The sequence below is a fragment of the Typopeltis vanoorti genome, chromosome 5, assembly GCF_054136105.1.
Source record: "Typopeltis vanoorti isolate ZY-2024b chromosome 5, IOZ_Tvanoo_1.0, whole genome shotgun sequence".
NCBI classification, from domain to species: Eukaryota; Metazoa; Arthropoda; class Arachnida; order Uropygi; family Thelyphonidae; genus Typopeltis; species Typopeltis vanoorti.
Window position 1 is genome coordinate 163,853,258 of NC_143553.1, and position 22,030 is coordinate 163,875,287.

At 32.8% G+C, this 22,030-nt stretch overlaps 1 protein-coding gene across 2 annotated transcripts in view; it reads left to right on the plus strand.

Moving 5' to 3' along the window:
* The first annotated feature begins 375 nt into the window (after nucleotides 1–375).
* The window catches only part of LOC150107018 (TAF5-like RNA polymerase II p300/CBP-associated factor-associated factor 65 kDa subunit 5L), a 68,347-nt gene continuing 46,692 nt past the window's right edge, over nucleotides 376–22,030 (plus strand). For both annotated transcript variants that reach the window (XR_016548341.1, XM_090392892.1), the window contains exons 1-6: nucleotides 376–502; nucleotides 2,576–2,733; nucleotides 7,460–7,578; nucleotides 7,681–7,810; nucleotides 11,886–11,949; nucleotides 14,577–14,631. Coding sequence is in view for 1 of the 2 variants with exons in the window: in XM_090392892.1 (XP_090249018.1) it covers nucleotides 434–502; nucleotides 2,576–2,733; nucleotides 7,460–7,578; nucleotides 7,681–7,810; nucleotides 11,886–11,949; nucleotides 14,577–14,631 (595 nt within the window). In the remaining variant the exon portion in view is untranslated. The remainder of the gene's footprint in view (nucleotides 503–2,575; nucleotides 2,734–7,459; nucleotides 7,579–7,680; nucleotides 7,811–11,885; nucleotides 11,950–14,576; nucleotides 14,632–22,030) is intronic.

A 22,030-nucleotide genomic window follows, 5' to 3' on the forward strand; every position in this document is an offset into this window, starting at 1 on the left:
GTCTAGTAAATGCAGGTGAGTCTATTGGTGTACACAATACAAAACGATCAAACAAACAAATACAAAGTGAAAAAGAACATACAGTGAAAAGGACACATTTACTACCTTCCTAGAGATTGTGTATAATTAACAATAATTATGCGCAAATGATCTATTTTGTCTATTATCCCAACATATATTTATATGTATAATGATAATCTTATATGTATAAGATTGTGTATAATTAACAGTAATTATGCGCAAATGATCTATTTTGTCTATTATCCCAACATATATTTATATGTATATATTTCATATTTATTACTTATGATTTTAAATTTAATTAGTATTAAATTTGAAATTTTTTTATCCGTATGGCGGCGCTTGAAGTATCATGGCTCCATGGTAATGGAGCAATCGTCATTATTTTTAAGCGATATACATAGAATTTGAAATGAAGGGAAGCAGAAATGAATTAGCCTTTACAACTCTTGGCAGGTATCTGAAGAGGCGCCAGTACACGGTAAGCTTTTGAAATATATGTGTGCTGTATGTTCTTGGATGTATAAACATATATATGAATTTTGTTTACATTCGTTCTTCTATGTAGCTGTAGTACAGTGAAATGAATTATTGTCATGAACCAAGCTTAACCTATGTGACTCGCTGTCTACTCCCCGAGTTCATATTGATCGGTACAGTTTTTTCGTAATTCTGTAGTACCGATCATAGTTTCTCCCTCTTTTGGGTTATATTAATAATTGTCTGAATGTTTTCCTACACATAATTTCTAGTGGGTTTTATTTGAAGTTAGCCGGTCCATAATTTCATTCATTTATCTGACATTTCTCTGTTAAGTCACATCAGCATACAGTCTCACAATAAGCGGTTGGAACGTATTTATATAGTGCATTCTTTCGTAATTTAAAGGTTATTCTGGTAAATGAAGTTATCTGCAGTGGAATTTATCTAAATATTTATTACAAACCAGTGGATTTTAATAAGCTTGACGAGAAGGATATGTAAGTTGGTCGGTTATCGATGTGCTTGCAACATTTTTAATCAGATTGCAGGAAAGAAAATTGTATAACTTATATTTATTATTATAATTACGGCTATTTTGCCTGCTTCAGTTTAGGAGTGCCCCTGTTTAACTGTTATTGGCTATTTACTCACGGATTCTTACGGCATTGTAGATGTAAATTTACCAAAAAAGTATATGTAGCATAAGGAAGAGAAATTTACACATGCCTTTTTTGGGGTGTTGCGGCTTTTCTTCTTTCTGCGATGTCCAAAAACTACTGAGTGTATGGAAGGGGGGGGGCAGGCAATTTGGGATAATTAAATTAGAAAAACCCGGGTTTTTTCAGTAATATATATATAAACATATATATTATATATTATGTTATATAGGGTGGGGAAAAGGTGAAAGGGTTGATTTTTTTATATAGGGAGGGGAAAACCCTTTCACCTTTTCCCCACCCTATAACATAATATATAATATATATGTTTATATATATATTACTGAAAAAAACCAGGGTTTTTCTAATTTAATTCTCCCAAATTGCCTACCCCTCCCTCCACACACTCAGTAGTTTTTGGACATCGCAGAAAGAAGAAAAGCCGCAACACCCCAAAAAAAAAAGGTATGTGTAAATTTCTCTTCCTTATGCTACATATACTTTTTGGTAAATTTACATCTACAATGCCCTAAGAATCCATGAGTAAATAGCCAATGACATTTAAACAGGGGCACTCCTAAACTGAAGCAGGCAAAATAGCCGTAATTATAATAGTTTATTAAGAGGAGTAACATGGGAGTTTTCCCAGAAATAATATACATAGTATAACTTATATTTTAGCATTGATTTCTATGTCGTACTCATCTGCAGATTTAGAAAATTTCCTACTCTATTAACTATTTCATATAAACTATTATTACCTATTAATCTCGTAACTAATTGCATAATGGGAGTACTTCTTTACTTATGCTACTATAATTTATTTTTGTACATGGGAATAGCATGTAGTATTTACTTAATGCAGATGTTATTTCATTTGCTGACAATTATGAAACTTGCATTTCTGTTAAACAGCAGCTTTAATTTTGAAGTGTATATATCTCTACTGTGTTTTATATATTATTTTGTTCTATAGTAAATTATAAATATTGTAAGCTTATTTAAGCATCCAAACTACAACAGTTGTAAAATGCCCTACTTTGGATTTAAAATAAAAAAATATTTCCTTCTATCTTTTAAGATGGAATAAACATCTTTAAAAGTTTAATGATATTTTTACTATTGGAAGGCATCTTTATTATGGAAATAAAAAGGATTTTTTGCTTTAGTGCTGCATCAATCTGTTAGGGAGAAAATATCTTGATAATCTTACATCAGATCAGAGCTTTAATACATTTATGTATCTTTTATCTTATATTTATATAGTTATTTCCTTTGGAATGGTGAATATTCCAGAAGAATTCCCCTTCCCTTCAATTGCTAATATTATTATATATATAACTTGAAACTACAGTATTGTCAATACTTTAAATGATTTTTTTCATTTATTTACTTCATTTTACTGTTTTCTTTAGGATAACGAAATATATAAGAAAAGCGAATTAAAACTTCACCAGACCCTTCATGAAATGGCATTACATGGAATGATTCAAACAGAAACTGGAGTAAGAAATGCCATTAGTCTCAGCAGCATTAGTGGGGATGCAGCTGCAATAGATCAACAATTTACAAGGTGAAAGTCATATCTAAATGACATAATAAATTACTTATTTATAATGTTCATAAATATTTAATTGGCATGGAGTGTTTCAAAGAGTGCTGATTATAACACAGACATGAATACTGGAATTTTAATATTTCTCTTATTGTAATTTAAGTTTTAGTAAATGCATATCATTATATGGGATTTTTTTCTAATCTAAAACCACTATCACTAATATCGAATAAAGTTATAATTGTATTATTGTTATTATAAATGGGTACCTACAGAGTTAGGGGCTCATCAAGAAGGGCTGTTTATAAGTCATTCACTCTCTAGGTACTTGGCTTGAAAACATTAACTGAAAATGCACTCACAGTGTCCAATGGCAGCTTATTCCATTCACTTATCATATGATATAAGAATCTGGACTACTTTCTTCCAGTCTACTTTCTTACATAGCTTGCACACCTGTCATAAGCTGCAAAAATTTCTTTCAAAAATATAGAAAAGAATTTTTCTATATTTTAGATTTTGAAGACCAGTTCCTTTTAATCTCATCATATGCCTAATTCTACAGTCCAGACATTATCTTTAATTGCCCACAGCTGAATCTTTTCAACTGTTTCCTCCTCTCGATGAATTCCAGTTGACTATATCTGATCATAGTACTCCAAATGTGGTCTTATCAGAGTCTTATAAAATGAGAGAATAACTTAATTATTCCTACAAGTTAGTGTTCTTCATCCAGTGACAACTTAACCTTAGCATTGTGACCTCTAAACTTTAATTTGCACTCTACTATCACCCCAGATCATGTAGAACACTATCTTCATCAACTACTTGCAGCTACTCTCATTAATATAATACTCCATCTGTAGTATTGCTTTTTTTATTATAGAACTTGTTGAAATTTGCCAAAAAGCAGCATAGTAAGATTCATTAATAAGTACAGGGGGTCCTTGAGTTACGTCGGAGATCCATTCCTGCGGACCAACGTAAGGCGATTTTCGATGCAAGTCGGAATTACCATAGCTAAGTTACTTACCTAACCTAAAACACTCTAAAGTCATACGTATATGTCAAGAAACAGAACTAGACCATAGGAAAATGAAAGGGAGAACATAATTACTGTATAGTACAGAAAAAGGACAAAAATGAAACTGTAATAAAAAAACAAACATAAAAATGAGAACAATCCCCAAAATGACAAATGAAACTGTACATTCTGTACAGGTGATTAAAAAAAAAAAAATTAAAACAATTCTTTATCTTTTATCCTGTGGTTGAAGAGACAGTTGAGGTACCAGCACCTGCTGCAGGCCTCTCTACCTTCATGAAAAAACGTTCCAGGCTAGTCTGGAATGATGCCATCCTCTTCTCCTCGTATATATCTCCCTATAACACTGCAGGCAATCCATAACCCTTTCCAAGCCAATCCTTTCACGTGTTCAAGGATGCAAACTTTATCCTTGGTAATATTCCCGACTGTGGTACGACTTAAGTTCAATGCGCGGCTGATGTTCGTTGGCATTTCTCCTTTTTTTGCCCTTTTAATAATGTCTAATTTCACTTCTAATGTAATGGCTTTCTTTTTCTTCAACACACTGCCATCGGAAGAGTCTGCCTTACATTTGGAAGCCATATTGAAGGATAAAAAGTCGCAAAAAAATACAAACACAAAAGTGAGAGAGCGGATGTAAACAAAGCATGCGGTACCCAAAGAGCGTATGCTGGGACTCGAGCGACGCCACCTCTCCCAAAGAAACACCGTGTAACAGCGTATTCTTCTGCCGCACTCACAAACAAGTTCGCCCGCAACGTTTGAATTTTACGTTGCGCTGCTTCAAGTCGAAATTTATTTTTAAAATTATTTATGGGATTACTGCTGTAAAGTCGAAACGACGTAGGTCGAGGACCCCCTGTATAGGTAAATTTAATCACTTTAAGTTTTAGATGTAGCAGTTGTCATATGTAGGGATATTCTGATCACATAAGGTGCAATGCAGCAGTGATAGCAGTCAAGAGAATAATATATTTATATGTAAGCTGTATGTAAAAATTACAAAATTAAAACAAATACTGATAATACAAATCTGGCATAATGCAGTATAGCTTTAAGTTGGTTTCATTGACAAGTTTAAACCTAAAAGGGTTCTTGAACAGTGAACCTTATTAAAAAGGAAGGATAATAACCAGCTGTTTGCTTTTATATATCACATCAGAAATGGTGATCTGTGTTAGTGTCCCAACCTAGAATCTTCTTTTTTTTTTTCTTCTTCAACTAAAAATCTCTATGAAATTCTTTTTTTTTTTTGTCTTCATTTTCCTAATGCTACCAACTTTTCTCATGATTACTTTAAGTTTTGATTTTCTCCATCATAAATTTCCTGACCCCCCCCCCCCCCACACACACACATAGGGGGAAATGTAAAGGATATTATGATTAGTACTACATAAAAAGCTTATATCATTATTATTCATCATTATTACATCATTATTATAAAAAGCTTACATATTATCTGCCTCTTCATAAATTTCCTCCAAATTAATCTGTTATCAGAATTCCAGCATTGCCATCTGTTATGTTTTGGTCCTCCTCCAGATCTTTTACGTGCCATCCCAGCAAAAATCACCTGTTTGCTAACATTTCTTCTCCCATTCTGTTTGCATTTATTACCATACAACATAGATTAGTTCTGTTCACACATTTCTGAATCCTAAGAGTGTCGAGTTAATATCCTCATTTTTAATGTGATTATGACATTGATGCCATCTGTTCATTGCTAATTTTTCTCAAACTCTCGTATCTGTGATCTTCAGTCTTTGATCAAGTATTTCTAATCCAGTTGTCAGATCCATATGTTAAAAATTGGCTTAAACTTTTACCTATATTTTTTTTCCTCCTGTGCATGAGTGACCAGCTGCCACTTACCTCAAATCTGAACATCGTTTTGTACATTTCATTCCTTTCTTAATTTAACAAACCTTGTGCATAGTCATTCAGAACCATTACCAGCCTGGTCAGCCATATAGTTAGCTCCAACCAACAAGCTGTGGGTTTGAATCTTGTTATGGTCATGGCTGTATGTGATGTCTTCAGGTGGAAGATGAATTTCATTGCCCAGTGTGAGACTGCCATCCTGCCTATTGAGAGACTTTAAGTGGCTTGAAGTTCCATCTTTGGTCTCTAGAGCAGGTTTCTGTACTATTTAAAAAAATAAATTAAAAATACAAAATATAAATTGATAAAATAGAAATAGACTATCCTTAGTCCACTCACATTATAAAATGTACTATAAATTTGCAAATAACCTTTCATAGGTAGGAACAACATAAGGATTAAAAAAAAAAAAATAAAAAAAAACCCTGATTTCTTTCTATTCTTCAGTGGGGTGAGGATAATCTTGTGAATTTAATTCTTTCAAAACAGTCTTGTTTTATTTCTTGCAATAAAGATCTTCATCTTCACTTCCAGTTTCATTTCATAATATCCAGATCCCAAAACATGATCAGATTTCTCTTTATTACACCTGCATCCCTTTCTGGTGAAATAGTAACCTCTTTATCCTCAAAAAAAAAGAAAAAAAAGTGGCGAGGACTTTCTCACTCAACATACTACTTCTCATATGCACGACTGCTGCCCTTATAAATTCCAAATCTATCCAACTTTGGAACCCTGCTCACAAATTTTGGGATATTGCACCAAAAACTTCCCTCTTCTAGATAGCTTGATGCTATTTAGAAGAGAGCAGTCTGATTAAGTGGATTGGATAAACGGATTCACTCTGATTACTCTTTTATAGACTATTTCTACATTATTTCTCTTCTATAGGTATATATCCATGAAAAATGTTCTGAACTAGCTTCTGGCATTTTCCTTCATTTTATTCCAAGACCTATAAGAACAAGCAGCTTCTGGTCAACATTTACTGTTCAGCTTCATACTTATCTTCCTGAAACAATATTTCTTCCTCATTAATTGCATCTAACTGTTATTTTGGAGAGCCTCTCTCATTCTATCTTACCCAAAGACTACAGCTTTCACTTGTTCAAGAAATATATGTCAATCGATTCCTTCTTTCTCTTTAACCTCTTATCCATACACATCTTCAGTGTAGTATAGTTGTACTGTGTGTGTGTTTGTTGGGAGAGTCAAAATTACAAATTAACTTGTAATTTTGACTCTTACTTTCATTGATGAGATTTGAACTTAGGGCTACATACCACTTGCCTTTCCCAAGTCTGTATTATGTAGCCAGTTGTCCACAAATGTATGTAAAAATCCTATACTTGAAATCTAGTCTTACTGAGAAGAAGCATGTTCAATGATAATGATAATATCAAATGTAGAATCGATACAGAACTTTCTTTTGACATTTAGGAGTTTTCCCAGAAATAATATCCATTTCTTTTGACAATTTTGTTTCAAAATATCCACTGTTTATCATGTACTACTATTACAATTTAAATAGAAGGAATTTTCAAATTATGAAAATATTACTGACATTGATCATTTAAACTGCTGAAAAAGAGAAATGAAGAGAGAGAGAGAGAGAGAGAGCTGTAGGGCAAAAACATTAGAAGTGAATTTAATTGAGCAAAAAAAATTTTCTCAAAACTATTGGATAAATGGTTTATAAATGATGCCTTGTCAGTTACTTATTACATTTATAAAACCACCTGTTTTTTAATCTGAATGAACATTAGTCTCTGGTATAATTTCTCTTTATCTTACAATTTATCCACTCTATTTTAGGTTGAAGACTTTTATTAGTGAATCATCAGAACCATTTAAAAGTGAATTGACTTATCTTATGTATCCTATGTTTGTTCATCTTTATCTAGAATTAATCAGTAATGGCCATAAAATTGCAGGTAAGCTCTAAATATAAGGTGAATTTTCATTGGGCTAATATATTATTGATTATTATTTTATTACCCATTTTTAATAAAGCTTTTTTCTGTTGTTTATTATAGCACAGAAGTTCCATTCCAGGCATCATAGTTTATTCCTTCATGTTGATCACTACAGATCAGTAATTGAGGCACTCCCAAAGATCCTTGTGATGCAAGATTTATCAAATTATTTAAATGTAAAGGAATTTAGGTGTGTATTGTGGTATTCACTTGTGTGTGTGGTAAAATAGAAAAACCTAATGTCCAAAAGTTTGACTGGAACATTTTTTGAATGTTGAATTTGATTTAAAATATTTATTTAGTATAATAATTTATGATAAATTATATAATTGTACAATAATAATAATAATACACAGTAATTATTACAATGCCATTAAGTACAACCTGCTTCGTATCCTTAGCTTTTGGAACCATAATTTTAAGACAATATTAGCATAGATGCTTAAATATATAGAATTGTTGGTTGCAGGATGAAAAACTAGAGTTTTTGGGGAGGAAAAACCATGCTACAGGCTAACTAACTCACTTTAAATTGAAAAGCCTTTATAAAGGTTCTTTGCATCTTAGACAGGATTCGAACCCAGGTCTTTTCCACCAAAGGACTTTGTGGAAACTGGCTGAGCTATGTAGGCTCAAATTAAAATTATAAAATATATAAAGGTTTTTTCTTTATATCAGGGTTTTTTCCCCAGTTTATTCTGGGGTTTTTCATCCCTCTTTTATATAAAGGTTTTTTCTTTATATCAGGGTTTTTTCCCCAGTTTATTCTGGGGTTTTTCATCCCTCTTTTACCTCAACACCACAAGGTAAAAGAGGGTATAAGGAAGATGATGATGATGATAATATATAAATTATAAATGTTGAAAATCTAATTACACTCATCATTGTGACACTTTTATGAGTCCTTTTTTTTGCACTGCTATTCTTTTTTCATCTTTTTTTTTTTAAATTTTTTTTTTAACCATGGTATTCACAGAAAATATCTGCCTTTATAGATCATAAGTATTAACTTCCAGCAATCCAAGAAATGAGAAGCACAGTCAGATCATGTGATCAGAATGGAAAGTAGTTGCTCTGTAAATTATCTATATAAATTAGTACTTTGTATACTTTTTTTTTCATGCATTTGACCACTTCAAATTGCTACATTCATTATTTGGAGTTAAATTTTGATTTTTCATTCTTTGTGTGTGATGAAAACTTAAAGTACTAGAACACATCAGCATAACAGTGGAATGCTAATTATTTGTTTGAGTGAGTGAGAAAATACTGCAGCCTGTTATGTTTATAACAAACACTGTTATATTGAACTTATTCATCTTTCCAAAAAAAAAAAAAAGTCCTGATTTGAAATTCCATAGCATAACTTCCTCTATAACAAGCTTGTCTTTTTTTTTTTTTTTTAATCTATATATATGTTACCGCTAAAGTGCAGAAATCAGTTATTCTGCAGATTATCTAGGTATTGTGCAGATTAACTACAGTGATCCGTTAATGTGCGGAAAATTGTTTCATTTCTCAAATTACCTAGGTAATCTGCAAATTACCTACTAGGCACTCGTTAAAGTGAAAATAAGATCTTTGCTGGAACAACAGCAACGTTTCTGTATGTTTAAATTAAGATAATGTTATTTATTTATTTTTTGATATCTAAAGAATCAAGTTAATACAATCACACAATCAACAAATTAGTAGATAGAATCAATCATCAATCAATTAATATAATACAAGGAATCAAACGGTTGTAAATATTATTACAATTAAGAAAAAAAAACATGATAAAATTATGTTTACTTATTAAAAAAACAAACTAAAAGTGGAGGGAGAGGGGGGAAGGAGTAGGGAAAGGAAATGAGAGAAACAAACTTTTGAACTTTAACGATACGGAAGCCGTTAATGTGCACATTACCTAGGTAAAATGCGGAAAACTCTTGATTCCGCATGTTAACGGAGCAAATCAGTTAATCTGCAGATTAGCTAGGTAATGTGCACATTAACGGTTTTCGCACTTTAGCGGTAACATATACATTAGTTCTTGTAAAAGTTAAGGAGCCAAGATGTTAGCTTGTCTCTTCCTTTCATTAAATTTTTTCTATACATGCTATAATAATAGTTTCAAAACTAAAAAAATAGCTCCTCATACCTTGTAAGGAATGTAAGAGTGCAGCTTCCAATTTACTGTCTGATTTTTAGATTTCCATGATGCATTGATTTGTTAGGTATATGCTTGGATGTTGAGTAAACAAGGATGGTCTTTAATCTAATTGACAAACTTAGACGTTGGACATTATTCATAACTTATTTTAATGGTATTACAACACCAAACAAACTAAATTATATAAAAATGTTTATTAACTAGTTTATATTTCAAACCAGCATCTTCAGATGAAACAGCATGTTAGAGTTTACATGTGAGTTAGTGAAACAATTCAAATTGTAATGGACAATTCTGATCTGTAATGACTTGTATATAGTGTATTGGTTTTCTTTCATCTAATCCTGTATGAAAGTATGTCCAATGCATGGTCTGCTGGTCCAAGCTTGCCATAATAATGATAGCAAATGTATATCTTATGTTCTCCAAGTGGATGCTAACAGATCTTAGTTTGCTTGGTGTAGTAATACCATTAAAAATACATTATAAGGAGGTATTTTGAAGATGCTGATTTACTATTCTATACAAATCCCATGCAAAAATTGATTCTTTTGATTTCATGTTTCCATTATTTGATTATCAGCAGTGTTTTGGCATACTTAATGCCTTTATTCTTCCTTTTGTTATGTTTTTGATCTATGGGCATGGATATTATCTGTTTTTAATATCATTGTATTAATGCAACAACAAAACTGAGTCATTTCAGCTTGGTATATGTTGGTATAGGCTTTAGGAACTTATTGAATTTTATCTTAGTTACTAGCTAAATATATAATAACTACTACCATTTTTTTTTGTTTGTTTGTTTGTTCTCTCAAGAGATACTGGCATAATTATACATGGCTACATTCTGGTTCTATTTTCAAGAAAGCCATGTCATGTTTGACAGTAGAAGTGAATTATGTATAAGTATTTGAAATTGCCTGCCAATAAGCTTTAAAATCAGTGATTCTCATAAGTATAATAAAATTAGTTTAATCCTTTATCCAAGTGTGAGCAAACAAAGTTTGTGCCTGAAAGTATCTTCAGGACTGGGGTAAGGTGGTACAACACCAAGGCAACTCGTTGCAAAGGTGGAGCAAGCTACCAACACTCCTATCTCAATATCTCCTATAATGCAAAACACATCTCCTTGTGGATATGTCTAATGTTATGCATTAAGGGAAGGGCCACTACCCAGACTAGTTTCGACCTTTATTGAGGTCTCTTCAGTGGGATCCAGGCCCAAGTGGAGATACCAGGCAGAAGCATTAGCAGGTCATCTTCACCCCAGCCCTGAAGATACTTTCAGGAGCAAACTTTGTTTGCTCACACTTGGATAAAGGATTAAACTAATTTTATTATACTCTAACCAAGTGAAAAATAAACTTTCAAGATTTTCATAAGTGTTCTGATTAAATTTTAAAAATTTGAGAAAATTGTAGAAGGCTTGTTCTAATTATTGCTTTGTTTGTGATCCTTCTATGCCTTAAATTTATTTATCCATCACCTCCAGTTAAATGTGTTCTCATTCACTACATACTAATAAACTTCCAAGGATAGACTCATGTTCTTGCTTGACTTTAACTAAGAGTAATCTTAGTGTCAGTTTTGCAAATTGCTCGCCAACTTTTTTCACTTCATTTTTCCATGTCACTATGTATTGTGAAATACATTAGTCCCATCTCATCATCAAATCTTCTCCATAAATATTTGTCTTGATGGTCTGTAATAGTCATGGAACTTGGCTTCATATATGTAATTGCTGTGATATGCGGTTGTCCTATTCCATAGTCTGCTGTGACTCTCCATTGCATATATTCTGGATTTGTTGCCTGTTTAATGGAATGAAAAATTCAAAGTTTCCAGGCAGAAAAATCTTTGTCACCTGCCAACATCTTCATTTAAAGAGCTGTCATTTGAGTTATCTTAGATAAGATTTGAATCCAGTCATTTACAAATGAAGGACATCATCATTGCCAACTGAGCTGTGTAGGTTGAATAATGAAAACTGATTAAAAGTAATATTCAATTTATAATTCATTATTTCAGAAATTCTTTTCACTTTGTTTTTTTTTTAATTAAAGCATTTCTTGCAAGAATTATATGTAATTAACTTTTTACTTTATAGGGAGAATCAGTATATTGTAAAATTAAGTGATGATTGTTTAGAATATCTGATGAGATTTTTAAAGGTATGTGATACTTTTCCTGAGTCCTATAATCAATTTTTAATATTAACTTTCTGAAATATATATATATATATATATGAACAAATGCTCCACCAGAAACTCTCAGTTGGATTATTGCTCTACATTTCATTCTGTCCTTCCATGTTCTTTCTTCATGAACAGAATTTCAGATAAAGATTCCATCTTCTGTTATGATTGATTTGGGCTATAGTGAAAACCATTATAATGAATATTGAAAAATCCTGTCTTAAGTCCTGTATAGTGAATGCTGTTTTAGGTTCACTGATATAAACAGTAAAGGCTCTTAATCTTTGCAGCAGTAGCAAATGCCATCACAAAGAAAAATGGTGGGAAATCGTACATTGATGACAGAACAAAGGTTTTACATGGCAGCAAACAGAACAAAGGAAATCGCAAGCATTGTGTTCTGTTGTAGGTTGATGACAGAGCACAAAGAATTGATGAGAACCAGACTTAAGACAAAACAAGAAACATGAAAAAAGTATAAATACAAACTATGGAGGACATCAGAAAGAACTTGGAAGAGTATGAAATTATAAAAATGAAAATGCAGAATTAATATTCAAGTTTTGAAATGCTGTATTAGTTTATAATAATAATAATAATATTATTATTATTATTGGTAGTAGTAGGTCTCCGGGGAATCAAGGAGGAGGAGGGGGGGATCTATATATCACCCACTACTTCAACGAGTAAACTGTTGTTCTATGAGACAAAAATCTAGCTCTCACCTTGTATATTTCTTAACCACACACAAACTTAACTTCCACAGATGCCCTCTTGTCCTTGTCCCACCTTCCATATAATGAAAAATTTCATCAATCAATATCTTATAATGTCCTTTCAGAACAGTCACACATCTTTAACTGAGACACCTTCTGATGTTATGACCAAATCTAACACTCTTTAGTTTCAAGTTGCTTCTTTCACATGCTGCTTGGGAAAGTTTTTTCGCAACGGTTCAGTAAATTCTCCTTCAATGTTATCACGAGTTTTCTTTACTACCAAGTCAGTTGTTTGGATAATTTAAATCATCCATAATAATTATTCATTTAGCACCTATCAGGATAATTTATGTATGAAATGAAATTAAGGGGATAAGGCCAAAAGGCAGACCACAAAAAAGTGGAGAGACCAGATACAGCATTTACTGCATATGTCAGGGGTAGGCAACCTTTATAAGTGTGCATGCCAGAATCGCTAAATCTTTGATGCAAAATTTTTTCACGTCCCAACTGAAATTTTGGGAACTTATTATTTGGTATCTTGTAATTATTGGGAGAATCTTTTCAAATAATCAAAAATCACACTAGAGTGGTAAAATCAAAGAATGTTAGAAGAGTGATTATTGTAAGTCATGTAAGATTGAATGAATGTAAAAATTAGTGACAGAATTTTTACTTAAAAATCCTACCCTGTTGATAGCGTGGATATTTTTTATTTGCCTTTAAGTTCTAGCTGCCACATACAGCCACACAATTTAAAGACACAATTATTAACATCAGCAAAAGAGTAAACAATAATTCTGATATTTTTTTTTTTTTTTTTATGAAGATCAATTCAGACATAAGTTTTTCCAGTATATTACAGTGCACAATCTCAATCATTTTACTTGACTAAAGCACAATAAAAGAAAGTAAAATTAAATATATTCTTTTATTAATTTTTAATCTCTTATGAATAATACATAAAAATACAGATAAAATGTTATTTTACCTATATAACATATTAAACAGAAGTTAATCTTTACCATTTTTAGCAAAAAACATCATATCAAAACTAGAGAAAGAAAAATAGTTGACATTTTTATTTATTTAGCATCGATGAGACTTCTGCTGCATCACTGATTGACAGATAATTTATATCAGGTTTATATTTTGTAACCTTTCAAGATATGCATGCGCTACTAGTTTCATCTGTAAGGCTACTCCTATTACAAGACTTGACAAAGTTCATCGCTGAGAACAATGATTCACAAGGAAATGTAGATGCAGAAATGGATAGTGATGCTGTTGCAAGGGTTTTTAGACATACAAAAGTTTCTGGAATAGTATTCCAAGTCCATAATACCTCGTTTTCTGTTACTCGCCTCTCTAATCATTTCTTTTTTCAATATTTTCCGAGTCAACTCTGAGGTCAGCAAATATCTGCCTCCAAATTGAGCTACTTTAAAAATCAATCAACTGCATTTCAAAATTATCCATATTTATCCACAAAAACATATGCAAGTTTAATTCATTGAATTTTATAGTGTCTGGAAACTTAATGAATTTTTCAGTCTCTTCTAATTCTCTGAATTTAACAATCTTAGAGAGAACTGCTCAACAGTTGACACAATGACGTTTAAAAATATTTATATAATGGAAATGTATATAGCTGAGAGCATCTTCAGGAAATTATTTAACATAAGTAAAAAACTAAACATTTTCCAACAGATGCTATATCTTTAAAGTGAAGACTCTAATAATAATTTAATTGCATGTATCATTAGACATGTTATGTGCAATCTTTACATTGTTGTGTAAACTCTGTATGTGATTGCTGACATAGAAGTTTTGAGTATTATACTTAAAGGAAATAAACAAACTTTTATTTTTTTCTATCTGCAGGATACAGATCATTTAATTTTGTTGCAGTTACTGAATTTGTACATAGATACCGAAGGTAAGGAGAAAAGCTATTAAAGTTGTTGATTAAATAATATATAGACGTGTATATTTTATTTATCATCTTTTTGATTTAAATGATATTCATTATGTTCAAAATTTTATTAACTGAAACCCATTGCATGAATAAAATGAACTTCATTCAGTTTATTCCCTGACTTACTTGCCAGGAACTTTTAATATACTTTCCCCTTTTTCTTAAATACCTCTTTAACTTCTTGTATCTACTATTGAGTTCTGATTTTTCTGTCCATGCAGACAACCTCTCAGGCTGAATCAATCAATGTTTTCTTCAGGATCTGCTGCTAAATATCCAGAAGTTTTGAAATAGGAAGCAGTTGTCATTTTCTTACACAATTTTCTTTTCAGTATGATATTCAATTTTATCCTGCTCAAAAGTAAATGGTTACTGCTGCTTCCTGTTTCAAACTTTTTCCATATGCACCAGATCAAAACCTTGTGTTTGAACCTGGTGTGAAAATACTGCTATCACCAATAACAGTCAATGAGACTTCATGCCTTCTCTCTATGTGAAATTATGCTCATCTTTATGTTGGCATTCGGTGTTAGTAATGACTAGTCCATGTCTTGAACAGAAAATCAGCAGGCATTTACCACTATTATTAGCCTTGTTCTTTTCTCCAAATTTTTTGAAACATTTCTATGTCTGGTCATAATTCCTACTCTGCTGTTCAGATCTTCAACAAGGACCATTTTTTCCTCTTTGTGGGTGTGTGTGTCAGCTGTCTTCTTCTAATGCCTTTGAAGAATTTCTCCACTTCTTCATTAGAACTGTAGGCAGTTCTTCATGTGTGACTGTAGGCAGAAATAAGTCTCATTGTCCAATTCCACATGTGATATTTGCTCACATCACGCTCTTGATATTACCTGCCATTCAAGAAGATTATCCTTGTATTTAGTGTTGAATACTATGACCTTCTTTCCTTGGTCATTATTATCTGAATGTAACATTCTTATTTGTTGCTTAGAAGAATTTCATCTTTTTGCTTTGTTAACACTTATAGTATCAATCTGGTACTTATCCAGTTCTTCTGTTAGTTCTGTTTATCTTCCATTGATGTATCTTATGTTGATGGTCTGGAAAACTCTGTTGATGTTGACTTGGAGTTTGTACAAGTAACTTACTTTTCATTGTTCATCCTGGTTCCCTGATGAAAGTGGGCTAATGAAGCTGGATGCCCTTATTCGCTTTCCTGAAAAACAATGCCCTTCCTTCCTCAAGGTGTGTACATGGTTCTTTGTTCTTGCAACTTGTCATATTATGGACAAGCTGGGAGATCTGCAACCTTCTATCTTGAAGAATTCAAGAAATATAGCCATTGCCATACAATTATGGTTAGTCAAGTGTAGCAAACTGCATTTTGAACACCTTGCACAGAATCAAAATAATAATAATAAATAAATAAATACTGTACTTCACTGTACCAAAATACAAATATGAGGCTTTTAAAAAAAAAAAAAAAGAATCTTAATAAATATGGTTGTGTAAAACTTCAAGATTTGGGGAAATAGTAATTCTTAGACCCCCCCCCAAGGCTGCCTACTAGTATCTCTAGAGGGTACTCTTGTTATATTCTATCCCCAGATGATGTTTATGTGAAGATGAAATATTACAGCCATTAAATCTGTTATTTAATTATGCTATTTTCATTCCATTAAACCCAAACATCAATCATCATCAAATTCCTGCCATGTACCCTCAAGGGGTGTACAGGATATGACAGTGCTACATGAAAAAATTACATCATTACTAACTTCCTGTCTACAATTTTCCTCCAAATCAGTCTGTTACTTGTCAAGACTCCAACATTATCAGATCTTATATTTCTATCGTCTAAGGCACTTTGTACCGTATCAATCCACCTATATCTTGGTCTTCCTCTGGGTCGTTTTCCTGCCAACCTGGCAGAGAACACTTGTTTTGCTAATCTTTCCTCTCCCATTCTATTTAAGTGACCATACCATCTGAGATTAGCTCTGCTAACGCATTCCTGGATGCTCACAATGTCAAGTTCTTTCCTAATATCCTCATTTTTAATATGATATTGCCATTGATGCCATCTGTTCACGCCTCTAATCTTTCTCAGGACTCTCATATCTGCGGTCTCTAGTCTTTGGTCAAGTGTTTTACTTCTGACCCAGCTCTCAGATCCATAAGTTAAAATTGGTTTGAACACAGTCTTGTATACAGCTAATTTAGTGTTCCGACTAATTTCTTTCTTATTCCATATGAATTTATTCAATTGACTTCCCACCATACCAGCTTTGCTGATTCTGTTGTCTATTTCTATATTTAGTTTACCATCTTCAGTAAAAATTGTGCCTAAGTAGCTGAAATGTTTTACTTGTTCCACAGGTTCACAACATTTAAACCCAAACATAAGCATTAATTAGCACCTAAACTTAACTGCACAATTATTCTTTTTATATATTTATAACAAGAGTAAAAATTATATATATATATATATATATATATATAAAATAATATTTTATTTTATTTTTGTATTAACATAGTTGAGAACTGTGTATTTTACATGGTATTTAACAAGTGGAACGTGCTAACTGCCAAAAGAAAAGTTGTCAAAAATCCTGCAGTTAGGTAGTGTAAATGGGACATTATATCGAGCAGCTCTTTAAGTTGTAAGTAAGCATTAAAAATGTGAATGGATAAAGCAGATAGTGTGTCTCGCACTTGATTTTCTATCAAACTATCTCCAGTGTTATTCATTTTTTTCATTGCATTGCATGATGAAGGGAAATGGGATTAAATCTGATATCACAACTAGAGATGCTAATCTCAGCTCCTTACTTTTATGTAGATGATATACTTTTAAGTTAATCAAGTATTCAAAATTCAGAAACTAAATTGAATAACTCCCAGAACAAATTTGGCATTAAAATCAGCAATAAAAAAAACTAAGAAAATAGGAATGTGAAAAACATCACCAGCTTTCTTAGTGTAGAACATACAGACAAGTAAGTATTTAATTGTTCCAACATAAAAATGTGCACAAATTCACGTGGAGAGAAGAGGCAAGGAATAAGAAATGTCATTGACTATGTTATTGTTGATAGTGATGTTTCCTCCCTGGTGCAGGACACCAGAGTGTACAGCGGATTTGAAATTGGAAGTGATCACTATTTAGTCTTGAGCAGGATAAAATTGAATTTCATATTGAAAAGAATAACATGTAAGAAAGTTTTAAAGCAAATAAAAGTTGAGCAGCTCTCAGATGTGAACTGTAGACTAAAATACACAAAGATTATTGAAGAAAAAATGAAAGAGTTTGAGAACAGGAACCAAACCTTGGAGATTCCGTGGCAAGCCTTGAAGAAATCCCTGATTGATTCTGCTAGAGAGGCATGTGGTGAAGTTGTCTGCAAGGATAGAAAAATTAGAACTCCATGGTGGACACAGGAAGTTAAAGAGACAGTGAAAAAAAAGAAGAAAGCATATCAAAAGTTCCTGGCAAATAAGTCAGCTTGTGCTCTTAGAGAATACAGAGACAAATGTAAGAAAGCTAAACACTGTGTAAAACTAGCTAAACTAAAGTCATGGGAGGACTTTGGCAAGAACATAGGAAATAAATAATAAGAAGGTGGCAAAATATTCTGGAGGTTGTTGAAGAAGCTTAGAAATGGAGGAAAGAGTGCTGTAAAAGCAGTTACAGATGATAAGTGACATGAAAATGGGAAAAAAAGATATCCTTGAAGTATGGAGCAATTACATTGAAAAACCTAAATGAAACAAGCAGTGATGACAGCACGGTGGTAAAAAACACTGATCAGGCGCTCAGGAATACATATTCATACGTGAAGTAGAAAAAGCCATCCAAGGCTTAAAATGTGGAAAGTCAGCAGGAGTAGATGATATTCGACCAGAAATGCTGAAGTATGGTGGTATAAAAGTCTTACAGTGGCTGCACTGCATAGTTCAGATGGCCTGGACAGAGGGACGAATTCCCGATGATTGGAGTAGAGCTCTGATAGTACCCATATATAAAAAGGGAAATAAAACTGAATGTGAGAATTACAGAGGTATTTCAACTACTGAGTGCTCCTGGCAAGATCTATGCAAGTATACTTGAGAAACGGTTGAGAAGAATTGTGGAAGAAAAGCTTGGTGAAGAACAAGCTGGGTTCAGGTCAGATAGAGGCTGTCAGGATCAGATCTTCACTTCATGACAAATAGTAGAGAAATCATGGGAATATAACAAAGATCTATATTTAAGTTTTGTAGATCTGGAAAAGGCATATTACAAGGTGCCAAGAGAAAAGCTATTCAATACACTACAGTTATATGGGGTATTATATCAAGCAATACTTAGTCCTTATTTTAGTTGTAAGTCTGCAGTTAGAATTGAAGGAAGTACAGGAAGATGATTTAATGTTAAATCTGGTGTGAGACAAGGATGAACATTATCCCCTCTGTTATTCATTATCTATGTGGATTACATTATGAAGGAAAGTGGTATTAAACCTGATATCAAAATTGGAGATGTTAATGTCAGCTCCTTGCTTTATGCAGACGATGTTATACTTCTAAATAAATCTGCTACAAGTCTGCAAGACTCACTGACTAAATTGAATAACTGTTGTAATAGATATGGAATGAAGGTCAGCAATAAAAAGACGAAGACAATGAAAATAGGCAGAATCATTGAAAATGTTAACTGTGTTGTGAATGGAGAACTTGTGGAACAAGTAAAACATTTCAGAACAAGTAATTAAATATTGAAATAGACAACAGAATCAACAAAGCTGGTATGGTAGGAAGTCAATTGAATAAATTCATGTGGAATAAGAGAGAAATTAGTCGGAACACTAAATTAGCTGTATACAAGACAGTGTTCAAACCTGTTTTAACTTATGGATCTGAGAGCTGGGTCAGAAGTAAAACACTTGACCAAAGACTAGAGACCGCAGATATGAGAGTCCTGTGAAAGATTAGAGGCGTGAACAGATGGCATCAATGGCAATATCATATTATAACGAGGATATTAGGAAAGAACTTGACATTGTCAGCATCCAGGAATGCGTTAGCATAGCTAATCTCAGGTGGTATGGTCACTTAAACAGAATGGGCGAGGAAAGATTAGCAAAACAATTTTTCTCTGCCAGGTTGGCAGGAAAACGACCTAGAGGAAGACCAAGATATAGCTGGATTGATATGGTACAAAGTGCCTTAGACGATAGAAATATAAAATCTGATAATGTTGGAGTCTTCACAAGTAACAGACTGATTTGGAGGGAAATTGTAGATAGTTAGTAATGATGTAAATATTTCATGTAGTACTATCATATCCTGTACACCCCTTCAGGGTACATAGCAGGAATTTGATGATGATGAAAAAAATTAGTCAGAACACTAAACTAGCAGTTTAGTTGATGACAGAGCATTCACACCAATTTTAACTTATGGATATGAGTGAGATTTGAAATAAAACATTTGTTTAGAGAATATAGATCACAGGTATGGGAGCTCTCATTCTGTGGTCTCATATCTCTAATTTTTCTCAGAACTCTCTGTGAAAAATTAGAAGAGTGAACAAATGACACGAATGGCAGAATCGTATTAAAAATGAAGATATTAGAAAGGAACTTGATATTATTAGCAGAAAACTAATCTAAGGTGATTGGGCACTGAAACAGAATAAAAGTAGATAGATGATCAAAACAAATGTTAATACTAGAAAAATGACCTTGAGGAAAAATCGAGATCTAGGTGGATTGGAGTGATAACCTTAAAGATTGAAATATATAATATCTGTCCGTATTGGTATCCTGAGAGATAACAGACTAATTTGGAGGGAAATTATTGATAGGAAGTTAGTAGTAGTATATATAAAGTTTTTGTGTGGTAATATCATAGTATCCTGTACACTGCCTGGGGATACATATCAGGAATTTGATGATTCTTTTTCATTGCTTTTTGTAGGAGTATTTTTTTCTACAGTGATGCTGTAATTATCTGATATCATTAATAGTTGATGAATGCAACATGTAGTCTCCTGGCTGTTGCATGGCCTCAACAGTGCATTCTATGCTTACATGCTCGTGCTCTCTCTTTTTCACAGAGTAAGTTGCAGTTGAAAAATTCATTGGCTGATCAGAGGTCTGATATCTTGCTATCAGGTTTAGTCCCATGTACTATCTCCAGAAGCTGACCTGGAAATTCTGCCAGTTCTAAGCACCCAGTTTGGTTGCATATTTTTGAAGATTTTCTCCTGTACCATGTAAAAGGGAGAGGAAACCAGCCTTTGCCCTCAAAACTAAGAAATGGCAGCAGGAATTTCAGATTCCTAATATAGCAAAGGTGTATTTACTAGGCGACTAGTCATTGCTGCTAAGCAGTCTAATTGACATTTTCTCCACTTAAGAAAAGTATAATTTTTTAGTTATCATAATGACTAGGTTTGCCAGAGCCCTGTTTGTGGGAAACATGTAATCTCTCCTAGCTGATTAAAGTCAAGGCTGTAAATTACCACCCTCCCATTGTTGTCTGACTTACATTGTTCATTTATTGTTGAAATTGTGTGGCTATCTGATATTTTTGGTTTTGAAAATTAGAAGAGTTTCATTGTGCTTTGATGGAGAAGCAGTGCAGTGCTAGTGCCATGTTTATATTATTTCACAATGTTCTCTTGCTGTTTTTTCTTAGTTTCAATGATAGAAAGTCCAGTTGTAGATTTTGGTTTTGGGAATTTCTGGTTTCAGTATTATGTGTTTGGAGGGGAGAGAGAGAGAGTGAGAGAGAACTAGGCCATATTCATGAGAATGTTATAAGGTTCTTGTAAGTGGGGACTCATTCTTTTTAAAACCGTAGCTTGTAAAAGACATCATTCTCATGTTAGAAAACTATAAACTGTGTTTGAAAATTTACATGCTAAGATAACCACATGGCCCACAAGTTGGCTGCAGATCACACTGAGAAATGCTGGTCTGGGTAATTAAGGAGAAGTATGTTGATGGAAGCTATTCCAAAATTTAAGAGATTACATTAAGAATATCAATTTCATCTTTTGTTTACATGTGGTTGGAAGTATTTAAAATTAAGATGGTAGATGTGGAGGAAGAAGAAAAGTGGGATTTCCTTCTGTTGATCAGCATTCCTATTTTTTGTTGTACTTTGTTTGAAAATTGCTGCATGTGGCATCAGTTAATAAGTCGTTTTTGGATCTAATTGCTCACAACACATTACATTCCCTAACCTATCATTGCCATATATCTCTAGTCAGTTTGTCTTTTGCAAGAGAAAAATCCTGCTAGCTCCATATGAGACAACCAACAAATTCACCTTCGCTTGATAAACATGCCATGTAAATGTTTCTTAGATCCTAGATAGGTTTGAATGCAGGTTTTCTATTCAAGGATTG